The sequence below is a fragment of the Ochlerotatus camptorhynchus genome, unplaced genomic scaffold (genome assembly GCF_037179485.1).
Source record: "Ochlerotatus camptorhynchus isolate MF236.1 unplaced genomic scaffold, CSIRO-AGI_Acam_v1.1 ptg000432l, whole genome shotgun sequence".
In the NCBI taxonomy this organism is placed as follows: domain Eukaryota; kingdom Metazoa; phylum Arthropoda; class Insecta; order Diptera; family Culicidae; genus Ochlerotatus; species Ochlerotatus camptorhynchus.
In genome coordinates this window covers 7,369,712-7,387,284 of record NW_027040918.1, presented here as the reverse complement: position 1 = coordinate 7,387,284, position 17,573 = coordinate 7,369,712, and the positions used below count along the sequence as shown (strand labels likewise).

The 17,573-nt window shown below is 39.2% G+C and overlaps 2 protein-coding genes across 2 annotated transcripts in view; one reads left to right on the top strand and one right to left on the bottom strand.

Annotated features, from left to right (window-relative positions):
- Positions 1 to 17,573, bottom strand: part of Samuel (SAM-motif ubiquitously expressed punctatedly localized protein) — a 760,488-nt gene that overhangs the window by 428,780 nt on the left and 314,135 nt on the right. The gene's annotated exons all lie outside the window — the stretch shown is intronic.
- On the top strand, positions 4,808 to 5,420 carry dUTPase (Deoxyuridine triphosphatase). Its single transcript, XM_065234126.1, has 2 exons — positions 4,808 to 4,961; positions 5,027 to 5,420. The coding sequence occupies exons 1-2, from the start codon at positions 4,858 to 4,860 to the stop codon at positions 5,364 to 5,366; spliced, it is 444 nt and encodes a 147-aa protein (XP_065090198.1). The 5' UTR covers positions 4,808 to 4,857; the 3' UTR covers positions 5,367 to 5,420.

Genomic DNA, 17,573 nt, shown 5'->3' with positions numbered 1-17,573 from the left:
TTTCACCAAATGCATTAGAATGTTTTGGTTCTATCTCTTTCACTCTACTCAAAACTGAAATGCATAAAAAAAATGACAAAATTAATGATACCCCTAATAAACGGGTACCATATACTAACGATATCATAGATGGTACGACCATAACATATAAAGTTGGGATGTTATCCCGAATTGGTGGTTAGGCGCTTCTTATGGTTATTGTTTATGCGGGACACTCTTTGCACACTGTCAAAGAATCATTGTACACAAAATCAACTTTGTTCGATTCAAAACAAAAAAACTAACCCATCTGGTTAGCACATTCTATTACAGTGAACCACATTATTTTAATGGATTTCTTCGGCTGTTAGTCGTCTGTCACTTCGTTTGTGGTTAGATGTTGCATCCATAGGACTTTCTAAAGCTTCATGTTGATATTAGTATAGCATTTCCAACTAACTATTATGAGTTTTAGTTTTTCTATTCCACGTGAAACACAAGATGAAACAAAGGTCCTAATAGCATTTGTCATTTTTTTTTTGGTTGAATGATAGATTGGACTGTAAACATGTTTAAGGTCCAATCAGAGAGCTGTGCGATATTATAAAAACTTTCAAATTGTGAGGGGGGCGACACATCTAAATCTCAATAGTCCATTTTATGAAATGACAGGAGCTGGTTTGCCTGCCAGAATTTGATGATACTGATATTGCTTCTCACAGCCGTAAGGTAACCGCCTCCTGTCAAAGTTCATTCATGAGTTGAACCAGAAACGTCTCATAAAATGCTCTATTCTAGATGCTCAAAAAATCTCACACTAGCGAATCAATCTTCAAAAAATCATCTTTCATTTCTCGCATCTACACAGCAAAAAAAAGTTGTTGAATATTACATTGAAACTACTGCAACCAGGTCAATCCATCGGTTGAGTAATATCACATTGTACGATGTACATCGATTTTGCCAACAAAATTACATCCATTGATGTAATATTGTATCTGCTTTTTGCTATTACATCATTATTTCATACATCAGCTTGAATTACGTTGATCGATATTACATTTTTTTTGCTGTGTACTTGGATCGCGCTTCATCTTTTTGCAGGAAACCTTAAAAATCGACATAAATCTTCCTTCTATTTACTCAGCGTGCGTGCAGCTAGCCACAGCAAAACACAATCTTTTCTGCATCGTAGATAGAGTCGCCCCCCTCGTCAAATTGGACGTTTTTTTCACATATTTTTATAATTTTCTGAATATTGATAATTAAAATTTCTAGAACAATACTTAGAGATGGTGAGCTCTGCAGTACAGAGAAGCATTAAACTCAATTTGTTTACAAATGTCAGATAGGACCTTTTGAAATGTTTATCTTGAATTGGCTAATCAAAGTTGGTACTCGTGGAGAATAAAAGAACTATGTAAATGATGATGGTTTCAAAATTTCACACGGTGAGGTATACGAGTTCAATCTTAAAAAGCTTCTATTTGTGTAAGTGGAGCATTTTATTTAAATCTGGTTGCTGGATTTCCAATAAATATTAGATGTACAATGTACACAAACATCATCCTCTGATCGAATGAAACCTCAGACCATTCAAAACAAAACACCGAAATCGCTTTTTCGAATGATAGCTGCAACCGGATGACGGTTGTTTTGAAATCAGATGATTTTCCTCTCGAATACAGGATGAAACTTGTTATGAGAAGGGATAGGGCCTTCAGTTGAAATGCGTAATGCTGTCTGCAGAATGACTGTCATACTAAATGGAAATGCATATGGTATTGGTTCAGCCCCATAACGCAAATCATTCAAGTGATGATGGTTTCAATATTTTCCATGGAGAGGTATACGAGTGCAATCTTAAAATGCTTTTATTTTGCAAATGGAGCATTTTATTTAAATCTGGTTGCTGCTACAGTTGTAGAAAAGCTGATATCTATGTATGTACCTAAAAATCTGAAAAGAAATTATTTTTCTATGTTATATGTCTATTGAGTAGTCCTCCAGTTTTCTACTAACGTAGCTCTAACCAGATTTAAATAAAATACGCCATTTGCAAAATAAAAGCATTCTAAGATTCACGCAGAAAAATTCATCGTTGAAACATAAATATCTGAGATAAATTCAAACGTAAACTCCGGTTGTTTTGGCTTCAAAAATAAACAGGGTTGTTTGAAGTCATGTAATATTATTGTTAAAATAAAATTAATGTTACGTTTATTTAAAAAATATTCGTGTTGAAAATAAACGTGAATATTTCTGTTTGGTATGTTTCTTTCAAACATAAGAAGCATGTTTAAAATAAAAATATTTATTTTTGTTCGCATAGTTGTCAATATGCAAACAAAAATAAATATTTTTATTTTAAACATGCTTCTTATGTTTGAAAGAAAAGCCTCCTAAATAAAGCTAAATTAATTAATTGTTTGAAAGAAACATACCTAATTTTAAATTATATTAGCATTTGAACAGACCTCCTTCACTCTTTGGAATTTATAGAGACAGCTAACAGCGCCAAAAGGATTGTGACGAGACAGCATTGAACTGCAGCCTTGGAAGTAAACACGCACACCAACATCTATGCATTTACGAACCCACACCACTGAGCGGACGGTACAGCGCAAATCAAAACACGAAGCGGTGTCATCACTTATCGTCATCACTCAGCTTCGGCAGCTTCCGGTTGCGTTTGTATTCGCAGGCCTTGACACCTTCCTATGTTATACAATAGGAAAGCATTCATTATCCAACATAATTTTTGAATTGAATGCGTGCTGCGTTGACTAAGGAAGACGGCATTTCCAATGGCTTGTGTGTGTAATTCATCATGGAGAGTAAATGTTTTTTCCATGTCTACTTATATGCTTATAAAGCCCATCATGATGCGAGCTTGGATGTGTGATTGTTTTTTTTTTGTAATATTGTATCTGCTTTTTGCTATTACATCATTATAGACCTTTTTGACGTTTAATCGTCTTTCTCTATCTAGCACACATGGAAGAATGAACGGTTTGTTTTCCCACTAATCTGTTTCCCTCTTGCTCGCACTCGTTCGATTAAATGGTGCAGTAATGTGCACCGTTAAACGTCAAAAAGCTCTATTTCAAACACTCAAAAATATTACAAAACGAATATAGGTTAAATTTTATGCATTTTATGGTTTTTCAAAATTTATACATTGGTTAGATTAAAATTTTCGTCAAAATTATACTAAGTTCGAATAACGGAGTGGAATTCGATCAGTGTTTACTAATATGACAGGAATAAGAACATCTGGATTCCCTTCGGAGCTTCGTGCTGGTGAAGGGCTTTGACCCAGCGGATTTATACTGCGCCTGTAATCTGCTGGGCAGCATCGAAATTGTAAGTATTTTTTTTTTTGAATAATATTAATAAAAATAAACTAATGAAAAAAGCTTCCTGAGACAATTTTTATTTTCATATGAAAACAATAATATTTACCATAAATGAAATAAAGAAGCGAAAAATAAATTCTCTTAAATAAACCGTATATATGCATTGTGAGTATATTTCGATTTTATACTATGGCACGCATAAACCATTTTTATACTACACGCAGAAAAATTTACCGTCGAAACAAAAATATATGAGGTAAATTTAAACGTAAACTCAGTTTGTTCTGGCCACAAACATAAATTAGGTTGATTTCAAACGTATTCTACGTTTGAATCCATTGATAATAATGTTTAAAACAAAAATAATGTTACGTTTATTTTAAAAATATTCGTGTTGAAAATAAACGTGAATATTTTTGATTTATTTGAAACCTATATGCAATCAAAAATTAATATGTTTATTTTAAATATGTTTTTCATGTTTAAAATAAACAAACATGTTTTGAAATTATTTTAGCATTTGAATGCTGAATAAATCAAAATAAAATGGATAGCAAATTAATGGAAATTCCCTCGGAAATTCCTGCGATTATGAAAAGTCTGTGGATGTTTGGATCCGAGAGGCCGTCGGGGTGGGTGTCCGATCCGATCCAGTTCAGTAAAACTGGTGAAACTTTGTGATATTAGCGTCATTTTGTTGTTTCTGACGCTGTTCGGGGATGATCTGTTTTTCTTTCGACGTCGGGTGGGGGGTGAGGATGATATGGGGATCGGTATCAGAAACGACGGATTGACGTTAATATTGTGATGTTCCACCGGTTTTGTCGAGCTTGGAACATTTGCTTCCGTGGGTTTCTGGACCCTCTACTTCGGTTTCGCCGCTTGCAGGCCGTTTTCGGTTAAGTTTGCCGAATATAAACAAGAAGGAAAAAAGGACACGCTAAAAATTGATTTCCCAGATTATGTATTGTTGAAATAAACATGCTTTTGAATTTATTTTAAACAAACATATTTTTGTTGAAAACAAGTTTTTAATTTACTTTGAACTATGCATATTTTTATTTAATAAACATATATATTTTTAACTTAAATGAACAAAATTTGGTTCCGTGTAATTTTGCATTCTCTCCCTTTATACCGACCTTTGCGTCGGTACGGAGAGTGGCTATTTAGCGTAACTTTTATACTATTTAGATTTCAATATTTTTTGAGTGTACATCAGCATTGATCGATATTACATTTTTTTTTGCTGTACTGTATAGTCAGCAACAGGCACACTGCGTTGTTAAAAATGGTTTTGAAATTATTCGACAATTCATAATTTTCTTGTCAGCGAATCGTTTTGAAATGCACTTGCGCGCCAAATCTTTTGCTTTCGATTGGCTGTCGCTCTTCTCGGCTCTCTTGCTTGCTCTCTTGTGTTGCTGGTCTTCCTGAACTGAAGGCGCCACAAATTTATCCCAATCACTAACTTTACGCAAGCTTGCCTCTAAACATCTACCGTATTTCCTCCAATACAATGAAGCCGGAACCGAAGTGTGTCCTCCGTTTTGCCAAGATTACGGATCAAGCCTTTGTACCAACCAAAGGATCCGCCAAAGCGGCGGGATTTGATCTAAAGAGGTAAGGTTCTTTCGGCAATATTTTCTTCATGCAGCTCCTCTAGTGGCCCAAATTGTTCTTTTCAGTGCATACGAGTACACGGTTCCGGCCCGAGGCAAACAGCTGATAAAGACCGATATCCAGGTCCAACTTCCGGAGGGTTGCTACGGTCGTGTTGCACCTCGGTCCGGTTTGGCAGTGAAGAACTTCATCGACGTCGGTGCCGGTGTGGTTGACGAGGACTACCGAGGCAATCTCGGTGTGGTGCTGTTCAACCATTCCGACACGGAATTCAAGGTGGCCCGGGGGGATCGTATCGCGCAGTTCATCTGTGAGAGGATCTTCTATCCGGAGCTGGAAGAGGTAAGCAGCTTGATGGACACCGAACGAGGCAGTGGTGGTTTCGGATCCACCGGAACGCAGTGAGACTGGTCCAGTCAGTTCCTGGAGGAAGTACAAATTTAATGCTGGGAATGATCTTTGTTAGGGTGTAAGTTGCTGGTATTCTTTTTTTTTTCGAATAAAAATATTGTTTTATTTCATAAAGATGAAGTTGGTAACTTTTTTCGAAATTATATCAGCGGTGAGCTTTATAAAGATTGCAACAGCAGGTAATTGTTGGAACATCAGCCCGTTCAAATTCAACCATATTCCAGAAACGCAGGTTTCTTTGAAAGAGAATCTCGTTCCTGCGAGTGAGTAGAATAATGCTACGAAGTTGAATGACTTACTCCTAGCAAAGTACACTTCATACACTCAAAAAATTCCACACGCCATCATCATGTGTCTCACACTTAATTTTGCGCTTATTGTGAAACACATCCATTTCATGTGTGAATCTTATGCTATGAACCATGCCTGAACACTATGGATTTGAATTGTGACACACTTGGATTCTATGTGTCTCATATGGTGATATCAATAGCTTTGCACACCATAGTTCAATATTCTACAATATTTATTTATTTATTACTTTACCGACTCTAAAAATTGAAACGACAAATATATAATCAAAACTGCCAGAGGCCAGAGCTTTCACATATCTTTATAATGGGTCTGATTTGGGATTCGATCATGGACTGTTGGGGTGTGCTGCTGCCGGAGTCTTCGTTCTATCTCACTGTGCCAGGGTTGTTCTCATATATGAGGCGGCCCTAATCAAAAATAACCATAAACGAACGATAACCCAAATCATTGAACTATTCCACAAATGGTTTGGATGATACCCAGAACACGTCGTTAAGCAAATTAACCATAAAATTTTTATTAGGGGGGTTAATAGGATAAAGTCACAACTCTTGTTTTCGATGTTTACCTTTCTGAGCAAGCAATTCACATCGTATTGAAATGCAAAACACTTTAAATCCATCTGTTTTGAACAGTAGCGTGATTCAATGTTCAATACACTTGAATAGAAAGTGAAAATTTTTCAACATTTCAAAGTTTGAAACACTCTAAATTAACGTGTATAACACATCGAACCAAGGTGAAATACACTTAAAGTAAATGTGATTTTGCATTTAAAAAATCAAGTGTTTAAACACTTCGATCAAACGTGTGAAATTTTTTGAGTGTAGAGCAAATTTAGAGGAAGATGCCGAGAGCGGAATGAACCCGTACAAAACGGTTAAGCTGGGTTTAGACTAGGCAAGTCAATTGATCAGGTCAGTTGAATTCAATTGGCTTGAAAAGTTGAGCCTGGTTCAACTTTTTTTAATTCAAGTGAGTTGATCAAGTCAGTTGAATGGCATGGTTTACACGTTCAATTCGCGTTCAAGTCAGTTGAATTCAACTGAGTTGATCATTTGACTTGACTAGATAAATTGAACAGTAATTTTTTTCAGGAATGGGTTTTGCAAGCTGGTACCGGGACCCGCAATCCTGTGTGTGTGTGCCACCAACGAAATTTTTGATGAGATCTACCGAGCAAATGTAGAAATTTGGTTTCGGTAAGACTAATAGAATGTCGAGATTATCATATCATTAGGCCGGGAACCCACTAATGTGACATCATACAACATGTGAAAATATCATGTTGAAGTCGTGTGGTGCACGTCGACATGATGTTTTGACATGCTAGCAGGTGCCACAAAAGTGGGCGCCCGGCCTTAAGGGTAACATTATCAATTTTGGCATGTTCCGAATTTGGCTACATGGTTCGTTTTTGGAAACACATAAAATTCTAGATAAGGCTGGAATTAGGGCGTAACAACTTTTGTAAACAATGACTTCTCTCGATGATTTCTAGGAATTCAAGGCACGCCGACGCAAACCAACAGAACCATCAAATAGAGGAAATCTAGACTAACATTTGAAAAGGGCGGAACTCCAAAATAACCATATCGAGAAAATCGCTTCTGAATTTTGATGACCTAAAAATTAATCCTATTTCACGTCTTTCCATTTTCTGGATGATTTTATAAGCTTGACATATAGTTGATAGTGTAATCTATCATCATGCATCACTAAAAACTCAAAAAAAGGTTTCTTTGTTGTGAAATTGAGAAGAAAACATCATACGCCCTGATAATTTCCTACATGTTGTTACCCCCCAGATCTCCCGCATAAACGCAAACCATCACTTGACCTTACCGATAATGGTTATAAATTGTTTATAATCCCTCCTAAACTTTAACTGAAATGGTTTTGGAACCTTACATGAACGTTTGTGTGATAAAGTTTTAACCTTATGTATTATGGTTTTTAGGAAGCGGACCTTACAAATAATGGGTCGTTAAGAACCATTACCATTCCAAATTCTTGTTTTCTCCATACATTTTTGGAAAGAGAACTATATTAGAACGTTTTTACTTATGGTTTGAGAACATTAATGATTATGGTTATGGTAGTCAGTAAGGTCCATTAATCGTTTTGTATTATCGCTAAACTTTACGTGGAATATATCGCGAACTGATAATTATTAATTTACAGGCAACCAATTCGCGATATATTCCACATAAAGTTGATCGATGTTACAAAACCATTCATGGGCCTTACTGACTACCATAACCATAATCATTAATGTTCTCAAACCATAAGTAAAAACGTTCTAATCTTATTATTATTATTATTTAGCTTTATTATGGAGGCTTTCAGCCTTGGGCTGGTTCGCCTCCACCGTTCTAATATAGTTCTCTTTCCGAAAATGTATGGAGAAAACAAGAATTTGAAATGGTAATGGTTCTTAACAACCCATTATTTGTAAGGTCCGCTTCCTAAAAACCATAATACATAAGGTTAAAACTTTATCACACAAACGTTCATGTAAGGTTCCAAAACCATTTCAGTTAAAGTTAAGGAGGGATTATAAACAATTTATAACCATTATCGGTAAGGTCAATTTATCATTCCGTATCGAGCGCTGAGCCAGTTAACAGCGTCCTGGTCTCTTCATACGACACTCGTTTTTTACCGCGTTTCCATCGCTATCGTTGTTGAAAAAAAGTGTTCAGGTGAATCGCGCACGGTTTTCGGAAGCAGCTATCGTAAGCTGAGTCTTACGTATAGACTGTTCACCTTTACCCCAGTGATCGATCATCATCAAATCATCACCATCATCATCGCATCATCTCCGTCAATAGCCGCAGCGTAGCAGCAGCAAACGGAATACCTAGCTGCACCGGCTGATAGGTTGTTTACACAACCGGCATAAGTATAGTACAATACATTTTGCAAGTCCATTGCCTCCCTATTGACTTCTCGACGTAAGATCTCACTAATACAACCTAGTGAGCTTAGTCGTGTAAAATCGATTTGTTTATTATTTTCAACCACAAAATCAGCTGTCAAACTGTTCGACTTGACAGTGGTTTGTTTTTTATTTTCAACCAGTAAAATGCATGTATTAGTGAAACTTCTCACTAATACTAACGGTGGTAGAGAACTCTATTGTAGTTTTGTTTTGCCTCGTGGCGCGTGGTTCTGTCTCTCACCCCTGGTAAGGGAGTATGGTTCATAGTGAGACAACTTGTTGCAACTAGATAAAAGTTTTTTTTTCGATTTTTTTTTCGCTTTAATTTGCTTGTACGCCGTGCAAAAAAATTAATTACTAGTAATTAAAATTAATAAATTGGAGAAGGTTTTTATTTTTTTTTCTCCTTCTTAAGCGGTTGCGCACCGCTTTTGCGCAACACTTATGGCATCTTCCGATGCCAACGTTGCGCGAACCAGGTATTACCAACCACTTTCGAAAGGACCATGGGTTGTCTTTTTTCGGCCTAAAAATAAACCCTTGAAAACTCTCGATATTTCGAGCGACTTGCTGCGTAAGTATCCGGGAATCTTGGTACATAAGGAGAGATTCAACAAACTGCGTGTAGAAGCACCGAATTATGATGTAGCAAATAAAATTGCTGATCACGAGTTGTTTAGTGTTGAGTACAACATCTACATCCCTTCTCGAGATGTGGAGATAGAAGGCGTGGTCTCCGACGCGAGTCTGTCTGTCGAGGACTTGAAACGTGCCTCGGGTTGTTTTAAAAACAGAAAAGTCACAAGCGAGCTTGTAAAGATACTGGATGTTAGGCAACTGCATTCAGTGTCTTTACAAGATGGCAAGAAAGTCTATCAGCATTCAGACTCGTTTCGGGTGACTTTCGCTGGTTCAGTTCTCCCAAACTTTGTCAAAGTTGATGGTGCTTTTTTTCCGGTGCGGTTGTTTGTACAGAGGGTTTATAACTGTACCAACTGCAAAAGGCTAGGACACTCGGCCAGCCATTGCGGCAACAAAACTCGTTGTGGCAAATGTGGTGAAAACCACAAAGAGGATTCTTGCCACAAAGAATCAGTAAAATGCGCGTACTGTGGCGAGAATCCTCACCCCTTGCAGGAGTGCCCGATGTACAAGCAGCACTCCGATAAAGTGCAGCGTTCAATCTCAGGACGCTCCAAGCAGACATATGCTCAAATGTTGAAGGCTGCATCAGCCGTCCAAGATGCAAACCAATTTTCGATTTTGTCAGCTGAAGAATCGGACTCTGACTCATCCGATGAAGGTGATTCTACGGTGGTACACGCACCTTCAAAAATGGACGGATCCTCAAAAAGAAAATGCCCCTCCCCGAAAGTGCGCCGTAAGAAAACAAAAGTCACCTCCAGAAGATTGGCAAATTCCCAGGGTAATGAGGATGAAAAAACGAAACCGAAGGCTCCTGCTGAACCAATCCCTGGATGCAGCAGGAATTTTCCACCATTGCCCAAAAAAGATAAGAAAAATAATAAAGCTGCTCCTCAAACTTCTCAAAAGAAATCCAAGTCCGAACGAGGTTTGCTAGCATTTTCGGACATTGTGGAATTCATATTAAATATGTTCAACATACAAGACCCTCTAAGAAGCTTAGTTTCTGCCTTGCTTCCAACGTTAGAATCATATCTTAAGCAATTGACTGTTTCATGGCCCCTCCTTGCATCAATCATATCTTTCGATGGATAATTCGTCGAACGAGGTTGAAGATATGATCACTGTGCTACAGTGGAACTGCCGTAGTCTAGTGCCTAAACTAGACTCGTTCAAATTTTTACTTCACAATTCTGATTGTGATATATTTGCTCTCTGTGAAACATGGCTTTCTTCCGATGAAGAACTCAACTTCCACGATTTTAACATTATACGCCTGGATAGAGACGATTCTTATGGAGGAGTACTTTTAGGGATCAAAAAGTGCTACCCTTTCTACAAAATTTCCCTTCCTGCTCTATCAGGCATCGAAATCGTCGCTTGCCAAATAAATGTGAAGAACAAAGACCTTTGCATAGCTTCAGTTTATGTTCCACCAAGAACCTCCATTAGCCGTAGTCAACTCTGGAATCTAGTTTCGATTCTTCCATCCCCAGTATTAATTCTGGGTGATATGAACTCCCATGGTACTGGGTGGGGCGATCTATATGATGACAATAGAGCGGCTATTTTTTACGATTTATGCGACGATTTCAACTTGACTATTTTGAACACTGGTGAAGTGACACGTATAGCAAAACCTCCGGCTCGAGAAAGCCGACTCGACATATCTTTGTGTTCAAGATCGCTATCATTGGATTGTCTGTGGAAGGTTATCAATGATCCCCATGGTAGCGATCATTTGCCAATCATCATTTCAATTAAGTGTGCCCCTCACTCTGCAGAACCATCTCGAGTTCCATTTGATCTTACAAGGAACATAGATTGGCATAAATATGCAACGGCGGTGACAATCGGTGCCGAATCAATAGATACGCTTCCACCATTGGAAGAATATCGATTCCTCGCCGATTTGATTTACAAAAGCTCACTGGAAGCACAAAAAAGAAAAGTTCCAAGTGCGCCCTTCAAAAGGAGACCAGCCACACCTGGATGGGACGAAGAATGCACAAGACTGTATGTAGAAAAATCTGATGCTTTCAAAGCTTTTCGTAGACACAAAACCTCCACATACTTCGAGGAATATTCAAAGCTTGAGACAAAGCTGAAACAGTTAATCAAAGCAAAAAAACGCGGTTATTGGCGCAATTTCGTCGAGGGACTCTCACGAGAAACCTCAATGACCACCTTGTGGAGGGTGGCTCGCAACATGCGTAACCGCTCATCTTCTAATGAGAGTGAAGAATACTCCAACCGATGGATATTCGATTTCGCTAAAAAGGTCTGTCCGGACTCAGTTCCAGCACAACACATTCTTCGAGAAGCGTCTCCGAGCGGCAGCTCTCTGGATAGACCATTCACAATGCTGGAATTCTCTATGGCTCTTCTTTCATCGAACAACTCCTCACCGGGAAGCGATATGATTAAATTCAATCTTCTGAAAAATCTCCCAGATATCGCTAAAAGACGCTTGCTAGACTTATTCAATTCCTTACTAGAAAACAACATTATACCGCCTGAATGGAGACAGGTCAAAGTAATAGCCATTCGAAAACCTGGCAAACCAGCGTCTGACCATAACTCATACCGCCCGATTGCGATGCTTTCGTGCATTAGGAAATTGTTGGAGAAAATGATCCTTCGGAGACTCGATCAGTGGGTCGAAACAAATAACTTGCTATCAAATACACAGTTTGGGTTCCGCAAGAGCAAAGGAACAAACGATTGTCTAGCGCTGCTTTCCACAGATATTCAACTGGCCTTTGCGCACAAGGAGCAATTGGCTTCAGTATTCTTGGACATTAAGGGGGCTTTTGATTCAGTTTCCATTGAAATTCTGTCAGACAATCTGCACAGATGTGGACTTTCCGGAATTTTAAATAATTTCTTGTACAATTTGTTGTCAGAAAAGCAAATGAACTTTTCCCTTGGACAACTGACAACTTCCAGAATTAGCTACATGGGCCTGCCCCAAGGCTCATGTCTCAGCCCTCTTCTTTATAACTTTTATGTCAAAGATATCGACAACTGTTTGGCAGAACAATGCACGCTAAGACAACTTGCAGATGACGGTGTGGTTTCCATAAGAGGTCCACATGCCGTGGACTTGCAAGGACCATTGCAAAGTTCCTTAGATAACTTGTCTTCTTGGGCTAGGAATCTAGGGATCGAATTCTCGCCGCAGAAAACTGAACTGGTAGTGTTTACTCGAAAGCGGTACCCAGCCCAAATGCATCTTAATCTTTTGGGCAGAAACATTACTCAATCATTGTTTTTCAAGTACCTTGGGGTCTGGTTTGATTCAAAGTGCACTTGGAATACCCATATTACGTATTTGAAGCAAAAATGTCAGCAGAGGATCAACTTTCTCCGTTCAATTTGCGGCACATGGTGGGGTTCTCATCCGGGAGACCTCATAACGCTTTATAAAACAACTATTCTCTCTGTTCTAGAGTACGGCTCTTTCTGCTTTCTCTCGGCAAGAAAATGTCACCTAATAAAATTGGAACGAATTCAATATCGTTGTCTGCGTATTGCTCTTGGCTGTATGCACTCAACGCATAACATGAGTCTCGAGGTTCTGGCAGGAGTAACCCCCCTCCAAAACCGTTTCTGGGAGCTCTCTCTCAGAATACTAATCAAATGCGGAGTGACGAACACACTTATAATTGCAAATTTTGAAGAAATTCTTGGGCTGAATTCACAATCTCGATTTATGAGAATCTACCACCACTACATATCGTCGGATATGTGTCTTCCTTGTTATACTCCAGACCGTGCTCACTTCACCAATCGCAGTTCCTCAATTGAATATGATCTGTCCATGAAACAAGTGATTAACGGGATTCCAGATCAACTTCGAACTATTATTATCCCGCGTATTTTTACTGAAAAGTACCAACACGTCAATTGCGTAAACAGATATTTTACAGACGGGTCTCGTCTCAGTGGATCCACTGGCTTCGGTGTCTTCAATGAAAACTCTAGCGCCTTCCGCAAACTCCAGGAACCTTGTTCCGTTTTTGTTGCTGAGCTGGCAGCAATCAACTTCGCATTGGGGATGATTTCCAACATGCCCGCAGACCATTACTTCATCTTCTCGGATAGTCTCAGTTCGATTGAGGCTATTCGGTCGATGAAACCAAGTAGGCACTCATCTTATTTCCTTTCAAAGGTAAGGGAGCAGATGAGTGTACTGGTCGAAAGATCACATATGATTACCTTTGTATGGGTCCCATCACATTGCTCAATCCCAGGCAATGAGAAGGCGGACTCTCTCGCAAAGGTGGGCGCGCAGGAAGGCGAATTTTATGACAGGCAAATTTCACACGATGAATTTTACCATTTAGTGCGTCAGAGTACCCTTTCGAGTTGGCAAACCGATTGGGACAATGGAAATCTTGGACGGTGGTTACATTCAATTATTCCTAATGTTTCTTCGAGAGCGTGGTTTAAAGGCTTGGACTTAAGTCGTGACTTCATTCGCGTGATGAGTAGACTTATGTCCAACCACTACTCGCTTGATGCTCATCTCAATAGAATAAACCTCGTAGACAGCAACATCTGTCGGTGTGGAAACGGTTACGATGACATCGATCACGCAGTTTGGCAATGTACGGATAATGACGCCGCCAGAGAGCGACTTTTGAATACCCTTGAGGCCCAAGGAAGACAACCCTATGTTCCTATCAGAGACGTGTTGGGAACTCGCGATATCTGCTATATGCAGTAGGTTTATGTGTTTCTTAAAATGTCTAGTATAAGAATTTAATTCCTTTGTCTTTTGTCTCTCTTTAATAGTTTCTGTTTGTCTTGTCCCCCCGTCTCGATGAGTCTCATCGTCGCCCACTGGTCACCATAGCCGGTCGAACTCCAGACGAAACTAGAACCGCACTACCATTCATACTGGCGACAACGCTCTGATGAGACAACGAAACCTTACCCCCAAACTCCTCCCCTGATCCTATCCTTCGACAATGTACCTCTCTAACCTCGAGTAAGCCGCGAGTATTCGGCCCAACTCCTACTAGACATAGAATTAAGTGAATTTTGTTACAAACAAAGAACAATGAACTATCGGCTCCGTAAAGCAAACGCGATTGAGCCTCCCAAATAAACGAACTAGTTAAAAAAAAAGGTCAATTTATGGTTCGCGTTGAAATGACATTTTGTCATTTTTTTTATGCATTTCAGTTTAGAGTAGAGTGAAAGAGATAGAACCAAAACATTCTAGTTCAATTAGGTGTTTCCTGCTGCTTCTGGCAGCACGCATCACCAGAGGGCGAGCAACCTGCAATCGTATGGACTGGTGGAAAATCGACTTGAGAATGTATGGTGAAATTCGCTTTTAATTAAAAATATCAATAATGGTGCAATTTGTCCGATATATTATTTCTACATAATGTCACTATTACTAAAATATTCGAAATACAGAAATTTTCTCACTTATAGAAGCAAGCTTTGATGAGAAAACGATGATTTTTCGAGAATCTTCATTCCACAAAACTGGTTTATCCACCACTTGCGGGCGACATCTGTCGGATTTGATTGTGGAAACTATTACTCAATTGGTGAAAATGCTAGTTCAATCCAGTAGTAGTGTTGCCATGTGGTACAATCCAGTAGTAGTGGTGTTGCCATGTGGTACACTGAAAAATTGAAATAGCAGGTTAGTCACCAAAGTTTTCGAGCCGCTCCGTCTGTCACTTCGTTTGTGCCTATAGTACCGCACACGGTTTCCGCGCTGACTGTTCCTTACTTTCTCACTCTAATCAAAATTTCCTTCTATGAGTGAGAAAACAGCACCTCGTCAACGCGAGTTAGAATGCAAGTTGCCAGATCATTGCACACAAAACCAATTTGAATTAATTCATATCAAAAATACTAGTGAACCTGGCGGTGAGCGGCGGAAAGTGGTCTAACATTCTATTACAGAGAACCACATTATTTTAATTAATTTCTTCGGAGAAAGTCGTCTGTAACTTCGTTTGTGGTAATATTATGAGCACAAAACGCTTTACACGCTCCACATTCCGATTTACTTCGTGGACATCGGAAGAAGGAAATATAAAGCAAACAAAACAAAACAAAACTGCACAACGAAGAGCTCTATGATGGCATGAACGTTTTTCACGGATGCCAGTAAGATCATTAATTTTTCATGGTTGCCAAAACAACTTTTTGTGCCTCCGCTTATCTATGGAATGTATTGTATCTATAGGAAAGACGCATGGCTTCGCGTTGACGGAATTGGTCCTTTCGGTGGAGTGAAAAACGCACCCCTGGGGTAAAATGGCCCTGCGCTGTTTTTCATAGCTTTACGATTGTCAATTCGTGAATTTAACAATCAGCATGGCTAGTCCAGTGCTTGAACTAACATTCTGGCACATGATATTTCCATAATTAGTAGTGGGAAAGTAAAGAAAACCCGCCAGGGCCATTTTACCCCAGGGGTGCATTATGGGCTGTTCTCCCCTACCGATGGTCAGCCCCTATCTACTGATGCTTGCTTATAGCTAATTTGTTTATTATCCAATTCCAACCTCGATTGGGTATCAAGTTAGGGATGCTTGTTTCTAGCAAACGCCAGTTTGATCGTTTGTTTTTACAACCTGACACGGGTCGACTTTCGAACTGACAAAAAGTTCGGGTTTGCACTGGGTTGGAACTGGTTCCAACCAGGGAATAAACAAATTCACTATTGCTCTGTAACCCCAAACTGGCAAAGAATGCGACTCACAGAGAGACACTCACTCCCGTCTTGTGAAATAAGCACAAGTTGCGATTTGTGGATATAATGAGCGAAAAGGGTAACTAACTTCTCTGAGCTTGACTCAGCTTAACAATGTATTTGTTATCTCAAGAGCCACATGTGAAAAGGGCATACAAGCTTTTTGTAAACAAAACTTTGTAGGCTCTTTTCTCGCCAACCGAGGGTCACCCAAGCAAACCAACAACATCATCGAGAAGGGTAAAGTTTCCCCTACCTAGTGATGATGATGGTTTGCGTTGGTGTCATATGGGTGGCGAGAAAAGGGCATAAGAAGGTTTGTTGACATAAAGCTTGTATGCCCTTTTCACATGTTGTTCTTGATCTGTGAGTTGCCTATGCAATAACGTATTTTCAAGGTGGAAGAGGACGATCTGTACAGTTTACAACAAACTGGAAATCGGATCATGCTCGCTTGATTTCCATCACTGATAATACTGTCTAATTAAACGTTACTTCACATGACAATTAAGCGTTTACAGAGCATCACTGTTTTAGGGAAGCAGCTAGGGGAAGGACAGCTCCAAGTATCGGCATCAATACCGATGGTGGAAATATTTAATATTTTAATATGTGTGATATTTGCGAATCTTATACTTAGTCAGACAGTTCTCGATGAACATTTCAAATGGTCCTATCTGCTTTGATCGATTCTCTTCATCGACTTTCTCTTTCGTTAATAACTCAGCTGCAAAACCTTTCCCTGTTGTATTTGACGTTTTGGACGCTAGATAAGAACCTCCTTTATCAAACTATTGGGTAGAATCAGCGCGAAATCTGTTTGCATAGCAGTGGTTATGAAAAGAGAAAGTCGATGAAGAGAATCGATCAAAGCAGATAGGACCATTTGAAATGTTCATCGAGAGTTGTTTGTTTGTGTTTGACTATGTTTGGTTTTAAGTGTACATTTGACATTCTTTTAATCAAAAATGGATTTCACACGAGAAGCAATTGATGATCTTGCTGGCCACCGCCACCGAAATCCGCTCCTTGTTCTAATAAATTCGGTTGCACTTCCGTTCCCAGGAAATAGCCATTAATTTCCACGTCTGCTAATCAATGTACTGTCCTCCGATGGAACGGGAATCGACTGACTACCAACAATCAATACGAAACTAACGATTTTAAATTGGCTCACTACTTGACTAGCCTATTGGTCCCAAGCAAACGATTAACGTACCTAGTCGAAATTCTAGTACTACGCAATGTTTGTTTTGATTCGCTATGAAAGTTTGACAGATAAAATGAGGGGTTATTGGTTTTTCCTATGTTTCGAGGGGTGAATCGATTAGCTTACGACCGAAGATAGTACCAGAGCTGAGCCAAAAAGTTGAGCACGTTATTTCGGGACCTTCCAGTCTTAGAGTTACCTCTATGTGACTACGCCGTCCCTGTAAACGGAGTCCCAGAGTGATGGTTCCGTGGTCGTACACACTTAAAATTTTTCGCCAAGATTCCAAAAGCCGAGTAGTTCTGCAATTTATTTTGCTGAGATTCAGTAAAACAATTGCCGAGACTCAGCTAACAA